At 32.6% G+C, this 16,128-nt stretch overlaps 1 protein-coding gene across 2 annotated transcripts; it reads left to right on the plus strand.

Moving 5' to 3' along the window:
- The first annotated feature begins 2,293 nt into the window (after positions 1-2,293).
- On the plus strand, positions 2,294-8,624 carry LOC124363082 (RNA-binding protein pno1). 2 transcript variants are annotated; one of them, XM_046818178.1, is made up of 3 exons: positions 2,325-2,449; positions 7,210-7,329; positions 7,903-8,624. In XM_046818178.1, exons 2-3 carry the CDS (start codon positions 7,276-7,278, stop codon positions 8,596-8,598), a joined length of 750 nt encoding a protein of 249 aa, XP_046674134.1. In that variant the 5' UTR covers positions 2,325-2,449; positions 7,210-7,275; the 3' UTR covers positions 8,599-8,624. The 2 variants fall into 2 exon arrangements, with proteins under 2 accessions (XP_046674135.1, XP_046674134.1); XM_046818179.1 differs by lacking the exon at positions 7,210-7,329 and having other exon boundaries at positions 2,294-2,449.
- Positions 8,625-16,128: the final 7,504 nt, after the last annotated feature.

The following is a 16,128-nucleotide window of genomic DNA, read 5'->3' on the forward strand; positions in this document are numbered from 1 at the left end:
TATCAGAAAATTGGAGTGTGGTGTATCCGCTACACGTCATTTGGTAGTCGGCTTTAATTTAGATAAAATTATAAGCAAAGGTGTTACTGACCCACCTTATTGAAGCAGCTACATTCGTCCTGAGGTACCTTTCTACATTTGCCTCCAAACAAGTTCGTAAAATGGGTTATTTAGGCTTATTTGAGTCAAAGTTGAGGTACGGAATAATATTTTGGGGATTTTCTAGTGTCATCAACTTTAATAGAATATTCACTCTTCAAAAGAGAGCGTTGACGGTCGTCTGGGGACTGAGACCAGATGAGAGCTGTAGACAACGTTTCCTACCCAGCGGGATCCTAACCTTGGCTTCCCTTCTCATTTTTCATTCAACAATGTTTGTTTTTCAAAATAAAACTCTTTTTCCATATTTAAATCATGACAATAACGCACGGCACAGAAATCACCAAATTTCAGACAGTTTCAGACTCAACCTTTTTAAAAACTCATTTTTCTATTTTGGTCCTAAACTCTGTAATTTACTTCCAAATGTAATAAAAACTCAAACAAATGTTAACAGTTTAAAAAATCATTGAAAGTCTTACTTGATCGGGAAGACTTTCTACAGCCCCCAAGTGATGCACTTGTCTTGATTAGATCGATTGTTTTTTTAATACGAATTATTTTTAAATTGTTACAAGAATTTATTATGTTTTCCCTTTAGATTGTATGCTCTATTGTAAAAAGTTCTGTTCTGTTGCTTTTCTATAATTACTTTTGATACTGATGTTTTGACTCGCACAGAAAAGCTGTGTATTATATTGTGTGAATAAATTATTCTTAAAAAATTATTGTTATTCTCGTGTAATTTACGTAGTTATTTCAATTCTTGAAGGCAGTCAAGACCGTTCTCAGGTTTCGCAAAAAGATATTCTCCGGAAAAGATATTCGACCGGGCCAGTTATGTACAGCCTCCCGCCCCCGTACATATTGTACAGGACTGACCCGGGCCCCAGTAAAATTGTCCAAAAAAACGGGCCTAGTTGCAGTAGGACAGTGACACGTATCACCAATTTTCTTTTTAAACCAGTTTACGTTTTCTTGTTTTAATTTTTAGTCATCAGAATTGGAGATTAATTATCTGCCAAGCACGATAAGAATTACATCCAAATGTAACGGGAAGAATTACCTTTCCAAAATGTACTATTGATATTACAGGCCTTACTGCCTCTTGTACTAATACTATTGACATATCAACATATGTTATTAAAATATGTATTAACATATTACTTGATACTATCGAGAAAGTGTATCAATCGCCACCGAATAGGGCAAAATACTGCAGCCTGAACTAATGGCCGGAGGCTTTGACTTTCCAAAGATAGGCCTTGCCATATGAGAATTGTTTGGCAAGAAATTTTGTTCGGTGAAGCTAGTTCTTTCTTTAAAGCGTACGTAGCGCAACTATAAAAAAATCTTTTCTTCAGTTTCACCCATTTTAATGTTAAAGTGACGACATCATTTATATAAAATTAAAAATGTTGAATATTCTTCATTAATGTCAGAGTTAACTCAATATAACACATGTTTAGTGGTTTTCTGTAATATACTTATAATAGTTGTCTTGATAGCGCACAACAAATCTGTTCATTTCAAATGGAACAGATTTTAGTATTGGGTGCAACATCTTTTCATAGGCTGACGCCTTTCTGATACATAGGCGGGAGTATTCGTCTTCAGACCCTCTGAAGTTTTCATAATATGTTAGCCTATGTGATAGTAAAATCATCTTTAGGGGTGTTTTTCATTCCTTATTAGAATTAGTAGCAGATATAACAAACAGTGAAATTGTTACGATATCGAGAAATGGTGTATTATCAATAAATAAATTGTAATTTAGAAGGTAAACGTAGAAAGAACCATTCTTCCCTTATTTGGCGTTCCAATTGTGGACAATCATTCTTTGAAAAATAGATGATGAGAAAGCATGTTAATTAAGTTTTTCCAACATTTTAAGAAATCTTGTGCCTTAAAAATTCCTTTAGAATATATGAGAACAATTTTTGAAAGCGTAGAAGTCGAAAAATGTCATGGTTTTTTCTGTAGTTTGGCTTCAAGGAATGTTAGCAATAAAAAGATTTTGCAATACATCAGGTAAAAATTTGTATTTTATAATTATAATTGGGATGCTATGTCGTTCTGTTCACTAAAGAACTAACAACGATTATTTTATTGGTATATATATTGTTATCGTTTGCGATCACAATGATATTTAGGATAATCGGGAAAATTTCTTAGGCAATTTTGAACGGTACTTTTCAACATACAACTACATGGTGGTGGCTATACTGAACTGCTTACCATCCATGTTACTTCTTCTAAATTAACCTAAAATTCCTTTCAGTCACGTTTGTTTTTGTCCTACGAGTAAACATCGCACAAAACTATTCCAAGGAGAGTTTATTAGAATAAAGTAAGTATTATTTTTTTTGTTATTAATGCTAATTTGTCAAGCTCATATAAATTTTCAGTTATTGATATTTAACCAGATGTTATTTATAGGCAAAGTCTGGATCTAATCTTAATGCCAAGTAGGAATCGCTATTAGTTTTTTTAATATAATCATGTATGTAACTAAGCGTGTACTTGGTAAAGAATTACAGAAATGTTGAATCTTGTTAAAATTTAACATAGCCTAGGCTTAAGACAGTTTTTAGACTCACTTTTTCTAAAACAAATAACCAAAATCTACCTAACGTAGGCTATTGTTGAACTGTAATCATGGCAGACATTTAAATTTTGGTTTAACATGCTGCCATTGTTTAATTTGTTATAATGAGAAAAGTCTTTGCATAGTGTCATTCAAGCATCATTTGAAACATCAATTTCATCAATCTGTTATATATACAGACATTGTTTTTTTTCATCAGATAGTGTTTACTTCAGCAACTTTATCTTACTCAAAATTAACCAATTTGAACAATTCTTAAAATAGGCTAGTAAACTTTTATTTACAGTATATAATATGCACAAAATTTGGCTGCAGTATAATAAGCGGCTTTTACCTCAAATGAATTATCGATATTTATGACTAAACTACCAGAAACAAAATTTTTGAACCAAGTTACGTTTTAGGTATTTGAAATTACACTATAGTTCAGCTATTTTTTACCTCAAAAGTATTAATTCAATGATGAATAAATACTAGATGCTATCTTTAAAGCTATGTGTATTTATAGGTAGGGTCCAATAAGCAGACCCGGTTTTTTATATCGAAGAATATAATCATCGATACCTAATATTCGCATATCGAATGATAGACTATCAATCGATATAAAAGTAATAACAATCATATGTTTTAAATTAAAATGTGAATTTAATGATGTATAACAAATAACCTTTACCATTATCTTCTTTTTTGTATCTGAAGACGACCATGTTAGCTCCTCTGACAGTTACATTTGTTACCTTTCCACAAATATCACATAATGGATTCTTAGGTACTAACCCAACATTCTGAAGCCATAAAAAACATGTTTTATCGTCTTTTAAAGCAATTTCGTGAAGCTTCCTAAGATTGACAGCCATTTTTAATACACGATGTTACTTATGTGAAATTTAAAATATTACCTTAATTGTATTATTTGAAAGTGTTTACAGCTGTTCATATAGATTATTTAAGTTAATTGTTAAAAATTATTAATCAGTATCGATTGATTATATCCATGGTTATGATTAAGTAATATCGTTTGCCAATTTTGATATAAAAAACCGGGTCCGCTTATTGGACCCTACCCCATTTATATAATTTAACAAATAAAGCTGTAATATACAGGTGCTTTTGGGTAGGCCTAGGGTACGATAAGCGGACCCGGTTTTTTATATCGAAATTGGCAAACGATATTTACTTAATCATAACCATCGATATAATCAATCGATACTGATTAATTATTTTGAACAATTAACTTAAATAATATATAAACAGCTGTAAACACTTTCAAATAATACTTGTAGTGTAATATTTCAATTTTATATGAGTAACATTTGATTATTAAAAATGGCAGTCAATTTTAGAAAACTACACAACATTGCTTTGAAAGATAATAAGACATGTTTTTCGTGTCTTCAACATTTGGACTGGTACCGAGAAACCCATTATGTGAAATTTGTGGGAAAGAAACAACTGTAACTGTGACAGAAGCAAATATGGTAGTTTTCCTAATTTTGGTTATAATAATTTGTTTGATCACTGTAAATATTAAATTCATATTTTAATTTAAAACATATGATTGTTATTGAGGACTATAGATACTTTTATATCAATTGATAGTGTAGGATTTGAGATGCGAATATTAGGTATCGATGATTACATTCTTCGATATAAAAAACCGGGTCCGCTTATCGAACCCTACTCCTGCTTTTTATTATTTAGAAGGGTAAACTACGAATGAACTACATGTACACACATTGTACTTGTGATCGTTACTCAAAAAATAAAATAACATAATTTAAATGATTTTATTTTGAATTAATTTTATTGAACAATATTGTTTTTATTAAATATATTAAAAGTGGCTGGGAATAAGTAATTTTAAGTAACTATAATTATAATGTTTTTGTATTTGATAAGTTAGGTATTTCTAAACGATAATTTGGTACTGATTCAATTGTGGTGATGGCTGCTTACTATACTGCAACCCAAAGATTATCAAATTGTTTTAACTGTGTTAATAGCGTATCTCAATTAGTCCATTAATTTAAGAAATCTGGGAATCGAGGTTCCTGGGTGGGTGAGAGTAACAAATTAAAGAAGAGTAGGTGTAATAGGAGAAGATAGCAGGCATTTGAGTGGGTAGAAAATAGATCTACCCACTATGTTTGTCGGTAATTTAAGAGATTTTTGGTACTTTTTTTTCTGTTTTTCGTCATTTTGGCCCCAGTTCCTCCTACCTGTGTGGTGAGGTTTACTCTGTTACTTTAGTTATTTTACTCTTAGTTTTTCTCAGTTACCTTGGTCTTGTTTGCCTTTGCGTCATTTCTTCAGGAGTCTTGATATTGATTTTGTTGTGTGGTTAATTTCTATCAAGGCTGACACTGATATGTCTCTTTTGTGGTGTTGGTGACTTGTGAATGCATTTAAAAGTAGATTAATATGTGGACAGAAATTGATGTATGGCGTTGCTCATCGATTAGGAGAGTTTTATATTGTTAGCTCTCAAGTATTAGGTCTAGTGGTCAGTCTTGAAATTTTATATTTTTCTTATACGAGGGTCACTGGCAAGTAAGTTTTACAGTATTACATCGCATGCGTGCTGACTCTCACCATGCCTTGCACAGGAAGTGACGCCATTTGCAGTGAAATCATTGTAGAATGCTGTTTACTGAGAGAATTTAAGAAGCAGTATAGTAAGCAGAGCCACCACCACAACTGAATCACGGTACACATTTATCAATTAAATTCCTAAACTATGAAATATAAAAACATTCCAATAATAGTTATTTAAAATTAATTACTATTAGCTCTTTTTAATGTACTGTTATTCAATATTGTTCGAAATTGATTTAAAAAAAGTAAAATAATTTTTATTGCATTTGAGTAATGACTGTAAGTACAGTTGCAATGTACTTGTGTTATTGTATCACAAGATGTCATGCACGTATATCGCTCAAAATAGTAAAAGATAACTAAATGTTATACTGTTTTGAATGTTACATTCTGTAAACCCAAGTAACCCACATAATTTTGTATTCATCATTTAATTATTACTTTTCTTCACTATAAAAAGAGCTGAACCATACTGTAATTTGAAATACATATATCCTATAATTCGGTTCCACATTATGGTTTCAGTAGTTTAGATAACCATGAATATTGATGATTCGATTATACTGGTGGCCACTTACTATACTGCGTCTAGTTCAAAACAATTGATCAATCTGCTGACTGCGAAATATGATCAGTTATCTGGTCTCAGGAGCACAAATTAGAAGACTGGGTTGTACTCTTGATTTTTTTGCTCGATATAAAGAAGGCGTGTGATACAGTTTTTTAGAGAACATTGTCACAGGTGATGAGAAATAGGTTTTTCACATAACCCCAGAAATGAAACGCAGTCAATGGAATAGCGTCACCAGTTAGAGTCAAGGCTAAACATACAATATCAACACTCATTAATTTATTTTTTATAAGAAATTGGACCTTACTTTCCGAATGACTAGTATATGGTTCATCTCTCAGGATGATTTTCATTTGTCGTGATCAGCAAAGGGTAGCACCACAGCTCGCACCTGATAGCCATAACTGTCATTCTTTTCAGCTACTAGTTTCTTTTACTAGGTCTTTTTTTGGATTCGAAACTTGATTGTTTTCTGTTGATTTTAATTCACTGTTTAAACATTTTTCCAACCATAATGTGAAGTGGCTAAAGTAAGCATTTACTGTTTTTCTTATATGCTAAGTAGACTGATAATGTAATCTTCCGTTTACAAAGTTGATTTATTGGTATCAGCTGATTTAGACCAAGTGAATTGTTAATGGATACGAGTTAGTATTGTTCGCAGAATTAAAGTTAATCTGTTATTTACTTATATACTGCAATTTGTGTTGTGTAGCAAGTAGTTCTGAGCAATTAACGGATTAAGTTCAATTTTGTTACTATTAGTATAGGTAAGCTATTATAAAATGACAGTTTTAATCGTATTTAAAATAATTTTTACAAAATAATAAGACAGATAAATTTTAAAAATAATATTAGGCTGAATACATTAAATATTCTTGTTTTATCTTCTATTTGAATTGAGCGATTTTAACCTATTCTGTGTTTAATTTGTAATAACTTGAACATGTTCTGATATGAGGGTAAAGGAAAATGCAGACGATCAATTTAAGACGGAAAGATAAATTGAAATGCAGCCAGCAATATTCAGATCCATGTACCGTCCCATTTTTTATTTTGTTCAGCCAGAACAGGGGTTGAGGCGCTCATGTGATCTATGAACTTGATTTTTATACAGTGTCTTAAGGAATGTTTCTAGTTTTTTGCTCGAAGTTTGGGATGGTGCTAAAGACACCACCGGAGTGTGTCTTATGGCCAGGGTTCGTAACATGTATCCTGTCAAACGCATAACCTCTGAAACTTCAGGGTAAAAGATATATTGATCTAGTGCCAAAAAACTTACCAGACTGATACCTTAAGACTGTCTCGCTTGTTCTACAATCTGTCCTACTTTTAGGCTGAGCACCCTACCTGAGAGCAAACCGTTGTACTTAACAGCAACACCATTTTCCATGGTGACAGGATGTTGACTGACTGCAATGCTGACCTTTGTTTGCCCATAAGGATAAGAGAAACAGTAAGAAACAAAGAAATTAAGTTTGTTCTTGTTCAGTAAGGGCTATTATTTCTTTAACAAATTTTACTGAAATCATTTAACTTAAGAAAATATGTGTGATTTGAATAATGCTTATAGAAAACCAAATAAAGATTTCCGTAAATGTCGTAGGGTAGCAGAGGTCTGTGTCAAGGGTTTTTTTAAATCTTGCAACATTATTTATAAAAAACTGAAAGCTATATAAATAAGTGAAGAATTTTATATGTTAAAATTTCACCCACCATTCAACATCACCTACTCCACTCACATCAAACTTACATGTTTGCTATATTAAACGTTTTAATATAGCAAAGTAGCACATGTGACATATGAAAATGAAGCGAAAAAAAGAGAAACTTTTTGAGAAGATAAAATTTTACTTAGGTAACTTAATAAAGATAGAAGCTAAAAAGAATCCCTTATATCTTAATTAAACAATTCATTGTATTAAATATCTGTGTATTTCAAAACAGTTAGTCTGCTATATAACTTTTATTACAGCTTTTTGATTACACTCTTACCTATTTTCAACTCTAATTTCTGGTGATCCTACAGGTTTCAAGAATGACTGAAGATGATAGTGTCAAGAAAGCCAGCAAGCGGTCTGCTGCAGATGAGGAGATGGAGGTAGAGACTGTCAATGGCATTGAGGGCACAGCCAAGAAGTCAATGACAGCTGCCAAGCGGAGCAGGCAGCAGCCGAGTAGTGTAGACGTACGTAAGGTACCAGTCCCTGCCCACCGTTACACACCCCTCAAAGAGAACTGGATGAAGATATTCTCTCCCGTCGTGGAACATCTCAAGCTGCAGATCCGCTTTAACCTCAGGACGAGAAACGTCGAGATACGGAATTGTCCAGACACCGATGATGTTGGGAATCTTCAAAAGGCTGCAGACTTTGTTAAGGCGTTCGTTTATGGTTTTGAAGTGGAGGATGCTCTTGCTCTGCTCAGACTGGACAACTTGTTCGTCGAGTCGTTTGAGATCAAGGACGTGAAGACGCTGCGAGGGGATCATCTGTCCCGTGCCATTGGCAGGTTAGCCGGTAAAGGTGGAAGGACAAAGTTTACGATAGAGAACATAACCAAGACAAGAATAGTTCTGGCCGATTCAAAAATCCATATTTTAGGCTCTTACCAGAACATTCAGGTCGCCATGAAAGCGATATGTAATCTTATCCTTGGAAGCCCTCCTTCAAAAGTGTATGGACAACTGAGGAATGTTGCTAGTCGGATGTCAGAACGTTTGTAAATAAAAAAATTATTTGTACAGTTTTATTTTTGCATTTTTTGTCCATATCCTGTAACACTTTTTTAAGAATTGCAGTATATATATATATATTTATGACAGTCTTTAAATGTATTTGGTAAAACTACATTTTCACTAATAGTTAATAATTAAAATTGTTTAACCACAATAGATGCACTTAATCAGAATGGAGGTAGGTATAATCACCCAGCAATTACCTGTGCCTTTGCATGTGTATGAGAACATCTAGTTGAATTATATTTTTGTCACTAAAGTTAAGTTTCCCTAGTTGTTGTGTTGTGATCAAGAAAACCTGTCAAAAAGTGTATTTTCAATGCCATTGTAATTTACTCAAGTATTAGTATTTTTTGTTCCATAGTTGATTTTACCTATTTTCCCAATCAAGAAAAAAATATATATATTATACAAACAGATCTTAGAAGCCTACTGTCAATAGACAACTAAGATCAACTTTTATAACAGTCTTTAAATTTATAGCAAAAGTAAATTTTTTATACCTAATACGTAATATTTGCTAAAAATGTACAGTTAAAGTATATTTTTGCTAAAAATTTTAATTTCCTTATCTGGATACTTTCTTACTCTGTCCACAACAGCAGTTGCAGAAAAGGTTGAAGTGTTGTTACAGTCAAGCTCACTGTATGTTTTCATATTATAAATGTAAACAAATAGAAAGTAGTGATTAAATTAATTAAGCATATGGTTGTGCTGTCATGAAACAACGTTTATTCAGAATTGTTGATTACATTTAACAGACTTTTTAAATTAATATTTTACAACTAGAGACCAAGATGGAAATGTCACTAATTTAAAGACCAGTGGGTTATAGACCGAAGGAATTTTTGAAATAAGAATAGGCCTATATTCATACCTAGGATCTTAACAGTTCCATATAAAATTTAAGCTCAAGCGGTTGAATAGTTTATGCGTAAAAGCAAAAGAAACAAAGGTACTTTCGCATTTATAATATTATTAGGTTTATAAGCACCAATAATAGAATCACTACAGATATTTATAGCTAATCAAAAGTCAAGGAAAGAATATACATTCTTGATTATCTTGATAGATTGTGTAGGTGAAATCTGAATTCGGACATGTAAAACTCTGTTGATATGTGTTCAGAACCATTTAAATTACTTTTAGCAAAATGTATGTTTTACAAAAAATACTTTGTTTGAAGGTTATTTTTGACGATGGAAGGATTGTGAAGGAAACAGGATTTTTCCGGACATTTGCCATCGTTCAGTGAAACAAGAAACAGTAACACTACGTTTCGAGATCTGCAATCTGATCTCTTCTTCAGGTAAAGAACTAACCAAATGGCTACATAATTACAAACTAGGTTAAAATAAACAAATCTTACTAAAGCGTTGTGGCACGCCTAAGTCAGGAATCACAACCTACATGTTGTTTGTCTACTTCACTAACACTAAAGACATGCACTTAACACAAAACTATACAAAACACTAATCATTAAAACTAAACTACGGAATACAGGTCACAATACGTCTTCACTCGTCTACTAACCACCTACGTAGGAAAAATCCTGTTTCCTTTACAAAAAATACTTAAAAAATTAAAATCTGCTGTAAAGAAAGGTATAGCAACATTGTACCTGCCAAATTCACCAGTGCCAAAAAAGTAGTGACTTGTAATAAAATGATTTTGCCTTTTACCTTCCAATGTTAAATATTTTTAGAGCTTTTTCTTAATTGTAGAATGGTAGATGTTTCATTTTAAAGATAATGTTACACATTCTAATTTATTTAGTTTTTCTTGTATAGTGTTTTTTTTTTTCAATATTCGAACAACGTAAACTGTTTGAAATTTTGTCTAAATAACCAATATAAATATTAAAAAAGCCTGTGTGATACTTAGTAATTATATAGTTTGAATGAAGCTTCATCCATAATCCTATGACCAAAAATAAGGATGTAAAAATGTCAAAATTAAAAATTTTTTTAAAGGAGAAGCTGATCTCCTTTATGCCTTATTCTGCCCGTCCTCATGGGCCACTGGCCTGTGGGAGGATCTTATCAAACAGAATAAGGGGGAGAGTCGATACAGTACAAGGTCGATGGTACTGATAAAAAGTGCAACGGTCACAGACAGGATTCGAACCTGCGCCATCTCTAACTCAGACCCAAAGTCCAACGTCTTAGACCACTCGGCCATCGGCACTCCCAATTGTTCTTATGGGGCTAAATTAAAGATGGCAAAGAACACAGCCGGCTCTTAAAATAACTCAGATTCAAAATCTACACTGTTTTGTCGTCACGCCACAAAATTTATACGGGTGTGTAACATAACTTGTATGTGTCACGAGTAATGGGTTACTCACAGTACACTAAAACACTTGCACATCATATCTGAACTATCTACATTTGTTGAAGAGAACTACTGCATCCTTGTTGAAATGTGACAAGTCAGGAGTAGAATCTGATGCGATTTAACAAGTAACTGGTTACTCATCCCATACACAAGGGAGGTGCCTTTTTGCAAAAAACAAAAACCCTGCTAAGGTTATCATTGCTTGTATCACAAGGAATTGTTTTGTAAGAAATGACAATTCGTTTGAATGAGGAAAATAAAGCTCAATTTTGGACATAATTAAGTAGATAAAATCATAACAAAGTCAAGGGCAAAAATATAATGTAAACTGGATTTTAAATTTGTGAAATTTTAAGTGTATCTCATTTCTTTAGGCTACATATATTACTTCTTCACATTTTATAATTTCATGTAGAATTTTTGTTCAGTTTACAAATTTATTTTATATGCGGTTTTTTATTGCCATTATGGTTACCAATAGGACCAATATATATTTGTATAATTTTCCACAGAGAAGGTATGATATGTCCATTGATATAACACACCACCAGGTGGCACTGCAAAATATCAAAGTTTTTAAAGCGCATGCACATTATAAACTGCAATTACGAGAAACTTACGTATTATTAAATAGCCAAACACTATTTGAAGGATCTAAGTTATGATGTATATTTGTCTTTAAATAGATTTCTGGTTGAATTTAAAGCTTATATAATAATTAATAAAGTAGATGTACATGTAGCATGTATTAGTGGTTCCCATACATCTCAACCTACTAAAAATTTAACATTGTTCATAATTCAATTTATAAGTATGAGCAGTAATGACCATCATGAAGTAATTTTCATTGTTCATTATTTCAGTATTTTCTTGATCAGAAAAGAGGCAAAATTAGCAATGGAACAAAAAATACTAACATCGAAGTAAGTTACAATGACCATAAATATACACTTTTTAACTTATTTTCTTGATTGTGGGAAGAAGGCAAAGTCAACATTAATTGGAAATATAATTCGCTCAAACCAGAATTGCTCACACAGTTGCAAATACCTCCGAAATTGTGTGCGAAGCCTCGGGTAACTGTAAGTATACTGTATAAATAAATGAAGCATCATTAAACATTTCAAGTTCAGTTTATAGCTCAGTTCTCAAGATATCATGGGGACAGACATAAAAAAAAATTCAGCTCCTCTAGAATAATGCTCAGTCTGTAAGTTTTAATAATAATTTACATACAGTAAATTAAATATGTAGGTTTGAATAAACTTATGCTGTCTAAGGTGAGATTTTGTGAGATAAGTATATTAACTTTCAAGTCTTTGACACCTTATGTGCACACAAATGGTAACAACGTGTCGATCTTATAAAAAAAAACACATTTTTTTATCTGTTTCAAAAAAGGAGTTCAAATAAATATTACGAGACATACTATGTTTATTTTACTCATGTATAATTTAAGTTCATTTATGAAACAAGTAATTTAATTTTACAATAAAGGTTTAGGAAGAAGAAAATCACAGTTCGTTGACTAATCAATAATTATTTTAACAAAAATTACATCTTAGAAGCAACAATGAATACCTGGGAGAAATTACTTGATTTTGATACAAATAGCTTTGCTTTTGAGGGCGTTTCAAATTTACATTGTTGTAATTTTTAACCTACATCAGTAGCCCATGTGCAAAATCTGCTATTTTACCTCAAAAACAAGAACATATTATATGATAAGTAATGGTACTATAATCATTTTTCACTCAGAAGTTGGACAAATTTCTCTTTGGTATAAAGATGAAGTAAAGTTTCGTTTGTGAAAAGAGTGAATTTTGGTTATGAGAACCGTGAAATAAGATTTTAGAGGCTCGAATAAGAAGGACCACTTCACACTAGGCAGTAAAGACGCCGAATACAATGATTTTAACAAGAGTTCACCAGGTTACACATAATGAGTTTATGAACAGTGCATATTCAAATAAAATGCAGAAAATAAACAGTTACCTTTGTTTTCATGAGGGGTAACCGTAGTCTGCTGTTGTTGAGGGCCAGGTTGTGATCAGGAAGTGTGGAAATAGGCTGCTGTCTTATAGGCAGGCGTGAAGACGGAAGATGTCCTTCACGGATTCACTCACGCACAATACGACCGCAAACGAATAGTTCATAACACTGTGGCCAGTCCTGTAGAGCACGGTAGACGCGGGTGTCTGGGAGCAGAGACGTTCTGGTAAAGATTGCCAATCCAGAGCACTGACTTTAATGTTATTGTAAATGTACAACAGATAGAGATAAACTAATATTTAAATGAGAGAGTAACACATGGGGCATAAAGTCACGTTGAGTAAGTATGGCCAGGCGGGACTGAGAGTGTGTACTGAGCAAGCGTGCCGTCGCTTGCAAGGTGGGCAATTGATAAGTCAACCGTTGTGATTGGTTGGTGAGTGTACAGTAAACAGCTGATTCGTGAAACAATGGTTCATTGGTCTGTCACTGTACGTGAATATTTTAATCCAGGGTATTGTAGGCACTAGGCCGCAGCAAGAGATATAGAATTAATGCAGTATATACAGTTTAGTAAAATAAAGGCAAATATAGAGTATGAATTGCCCAAAAAATATATACATAATTATTATTCAATAAAAGTAGCCTTTTCATATTAGTCAATAAAAAAAAAACAAGTTATTTACGCAATAATACTTAACAATTTGGAATTCAAGTAATCAATCTTTTGAATACATATTTGTAGTGCCTGTAGACTTCCCAATTCCTTATCAGATATTTCAGTAAATTATTGAGAAATGGAAATTTTAAAGAAGCACAGAGTACTAAGTAACATGTTTTATTGGAAACCATAACTATACATTTTTACAATTATGTATACCATAGTTCTATTATTGAGAAGTTTAAGTTTTAAAAAAGAAAACCATATATGGACAATTATAACACAGTATCAAATACTAAAACACATGCAGAATATAAAAATGCTGATAAAAATCTTCAAACTAATTGTAAAAACACCAATACACACTATAGAATTTATCATTCTCATTCTGTATAAACACATTTTATGTACTGTATTGCACAAGTACAACATTACATAGTACAGATGCATTGTCAAATATAAACTAAAAACATGTAGAACACAATGTCAAGTTCTTAACACTACAGAACAAATTATAAAACAATTGGTTATTACAACTTGGTCTACAGACAGTGAGTCACAAGAATAGACACGCCTTTGGTTTGCACACCAGGTGTATTTAGATTTTAGTATCTTGATTTTGAAGGTGTTTGTATACTTATTCACATGCCTTAACTTGCACCGTCCACTGAACATTGTGAACAAGTCTGGACAGGTCATGTTTTCCTAAACACACACCAATGTAACCTTTTTTGACTAGTATGAGCTGTGTCGTGCGGTGACAACACAAGCTGATCAGCATTAAATTGACTAATCGCTTAAATTTAACTGGTCTACTTTTCAAGTTTATTGTGTCGCTTACTGATTATCGCAACTTTTAATTACTTTTTCTGTGCACACGTGGTTTTGTGTTTAGTGTATGCACATAGTTATGTAAGTAAACGATTTTGTTACAACACGATCTCGTTATAAGTTTCACCTATACCATTACATAAGTAGTGACAAATGAGATAAAATGATTCACATTTATGAATAACAACTTATTAGACATGTATTTATTATTATGACAAAGAAGCATAAGATAAGGCTTTTTCACTTCCAGTAGCGAAAGCAACAGAAATGTCAGCTGCTTATTGTAACATTTCTAGGAATCCAAAAAAACCAAGAAATGAAAATGTCCACTCCAAGTGAAATTAGAAAAAGACTTTCAGAATGTAATGCAATTTTGGATAATTTTGAACGGTCCGTGATTTTAAACAATGTAAAGGATTTTTATTTCAATAAATAAACTGTGCCTACAAATGAAGTTTTTAACTTCAGCCTGTGTTAGAAGAAAAATAAATTTAAAATGAGTGGATGAATCCTACACAAAACATTGAAAGATATGGGCTTCCAATGAAAGAGGTGTATATCAAGCTGGCCACATGTACTAAACTGGAGATGGAACTACTTACGAACAGTAAAAAATTCCACAGTGAAAACAGGAAAATCTATTTTCCTAAATGAAACCTAAATTGAAACGAATTTAACTCTTGGTAAATGTTGGAAAAAACTTAGTTCAAATCAACACCAGTTCTTCAAACAGGTTAATTGTTATTCATTTAGGATCAGAAGATGATTTTTTGGAAGGACCAGGGTTGATTTACAACGTTGGTACAACTCAAAAGGATTATCATAGCCAGAAGAATAGTGATAATTTTAAAAAGTCACTAACAAAGTTTTGCTAATCTATGTTCAAATTCTGTGTTGGTCGTGGGCAATACACCCTACCACACAAGACAGAATGGCAAACCCTCCTGCTAAGTCTTTGAAAGTGGCAATGCCAAATTTTCTTTGTGAACATGGCAAAGTCGATCTACAACTAAAGCTCTAAATGAAGTTGTAACTAATGTCATAAATAGCTTTGAGAACTGTGAATATGTTAATATGACTCTTGTGGATCTCAGTAAGGCCTTTGATAGTATATCACATGAAACTCTACTGAGTAAACTGAAATACTATGGTATTGATGATAAACCGTTGCACTTCCTTAAAACTTATCTTTGTGGCAGATTACACAAAGTCTCAGTGGCCGGTTCAGAATCCTCATTTCAGGAGGTCCTTGCTGGGGTTCCACAGGGGTCAGTTTTGGGCCCACTCTTGTTTATTATGTATATAAATGATCTGCCAACCAATATTCCATGTAAGACTATTCTATATGCAGATGACACTTCTTTTTTAGTTACTGGCAAAGTTTTCCAAGAAGTGGAAGCACAAAGTGACCGAGTGATGGAAATTGCAAACTCGTGGTTTGATGTCAACCATCTTAAAGTCAATGGGGATAAAACTGAAACAATTTGTTTCACATTAAAAAAGTTGCACATAGCAGAGAGCTGTATTAGTATTAAGCCAGTGAAATTACTTGGAGTAACATTAGATCAAAAACTATCATGGGAAGCTCAAACTAACTCAGTAATTTCTAAACTATCTAAGGCTTGTTTTCTGTTACGTAAATTACAAAACTGTGTTGGTAGAAATATGTTGCTCTCTTCTTATTTCAGTGACTTTCA

Source organism: Homalodisca vitripennis, chromosome 5 (genome assembly GCF_021130785.1).
Source record: "Homalodisca vitripennis isolate AUS2020 chromosome 5, UT_GWSS_2.1, whole genome shotgun sequence".
NCBI classification, from domain to species: domain Eukaryota; kingdom Metazoa; phylum Arthropoda; class Insecta; order Hemiptera; family Cicadellidae; genus Homalodisca; species Homalodisca vitripennis.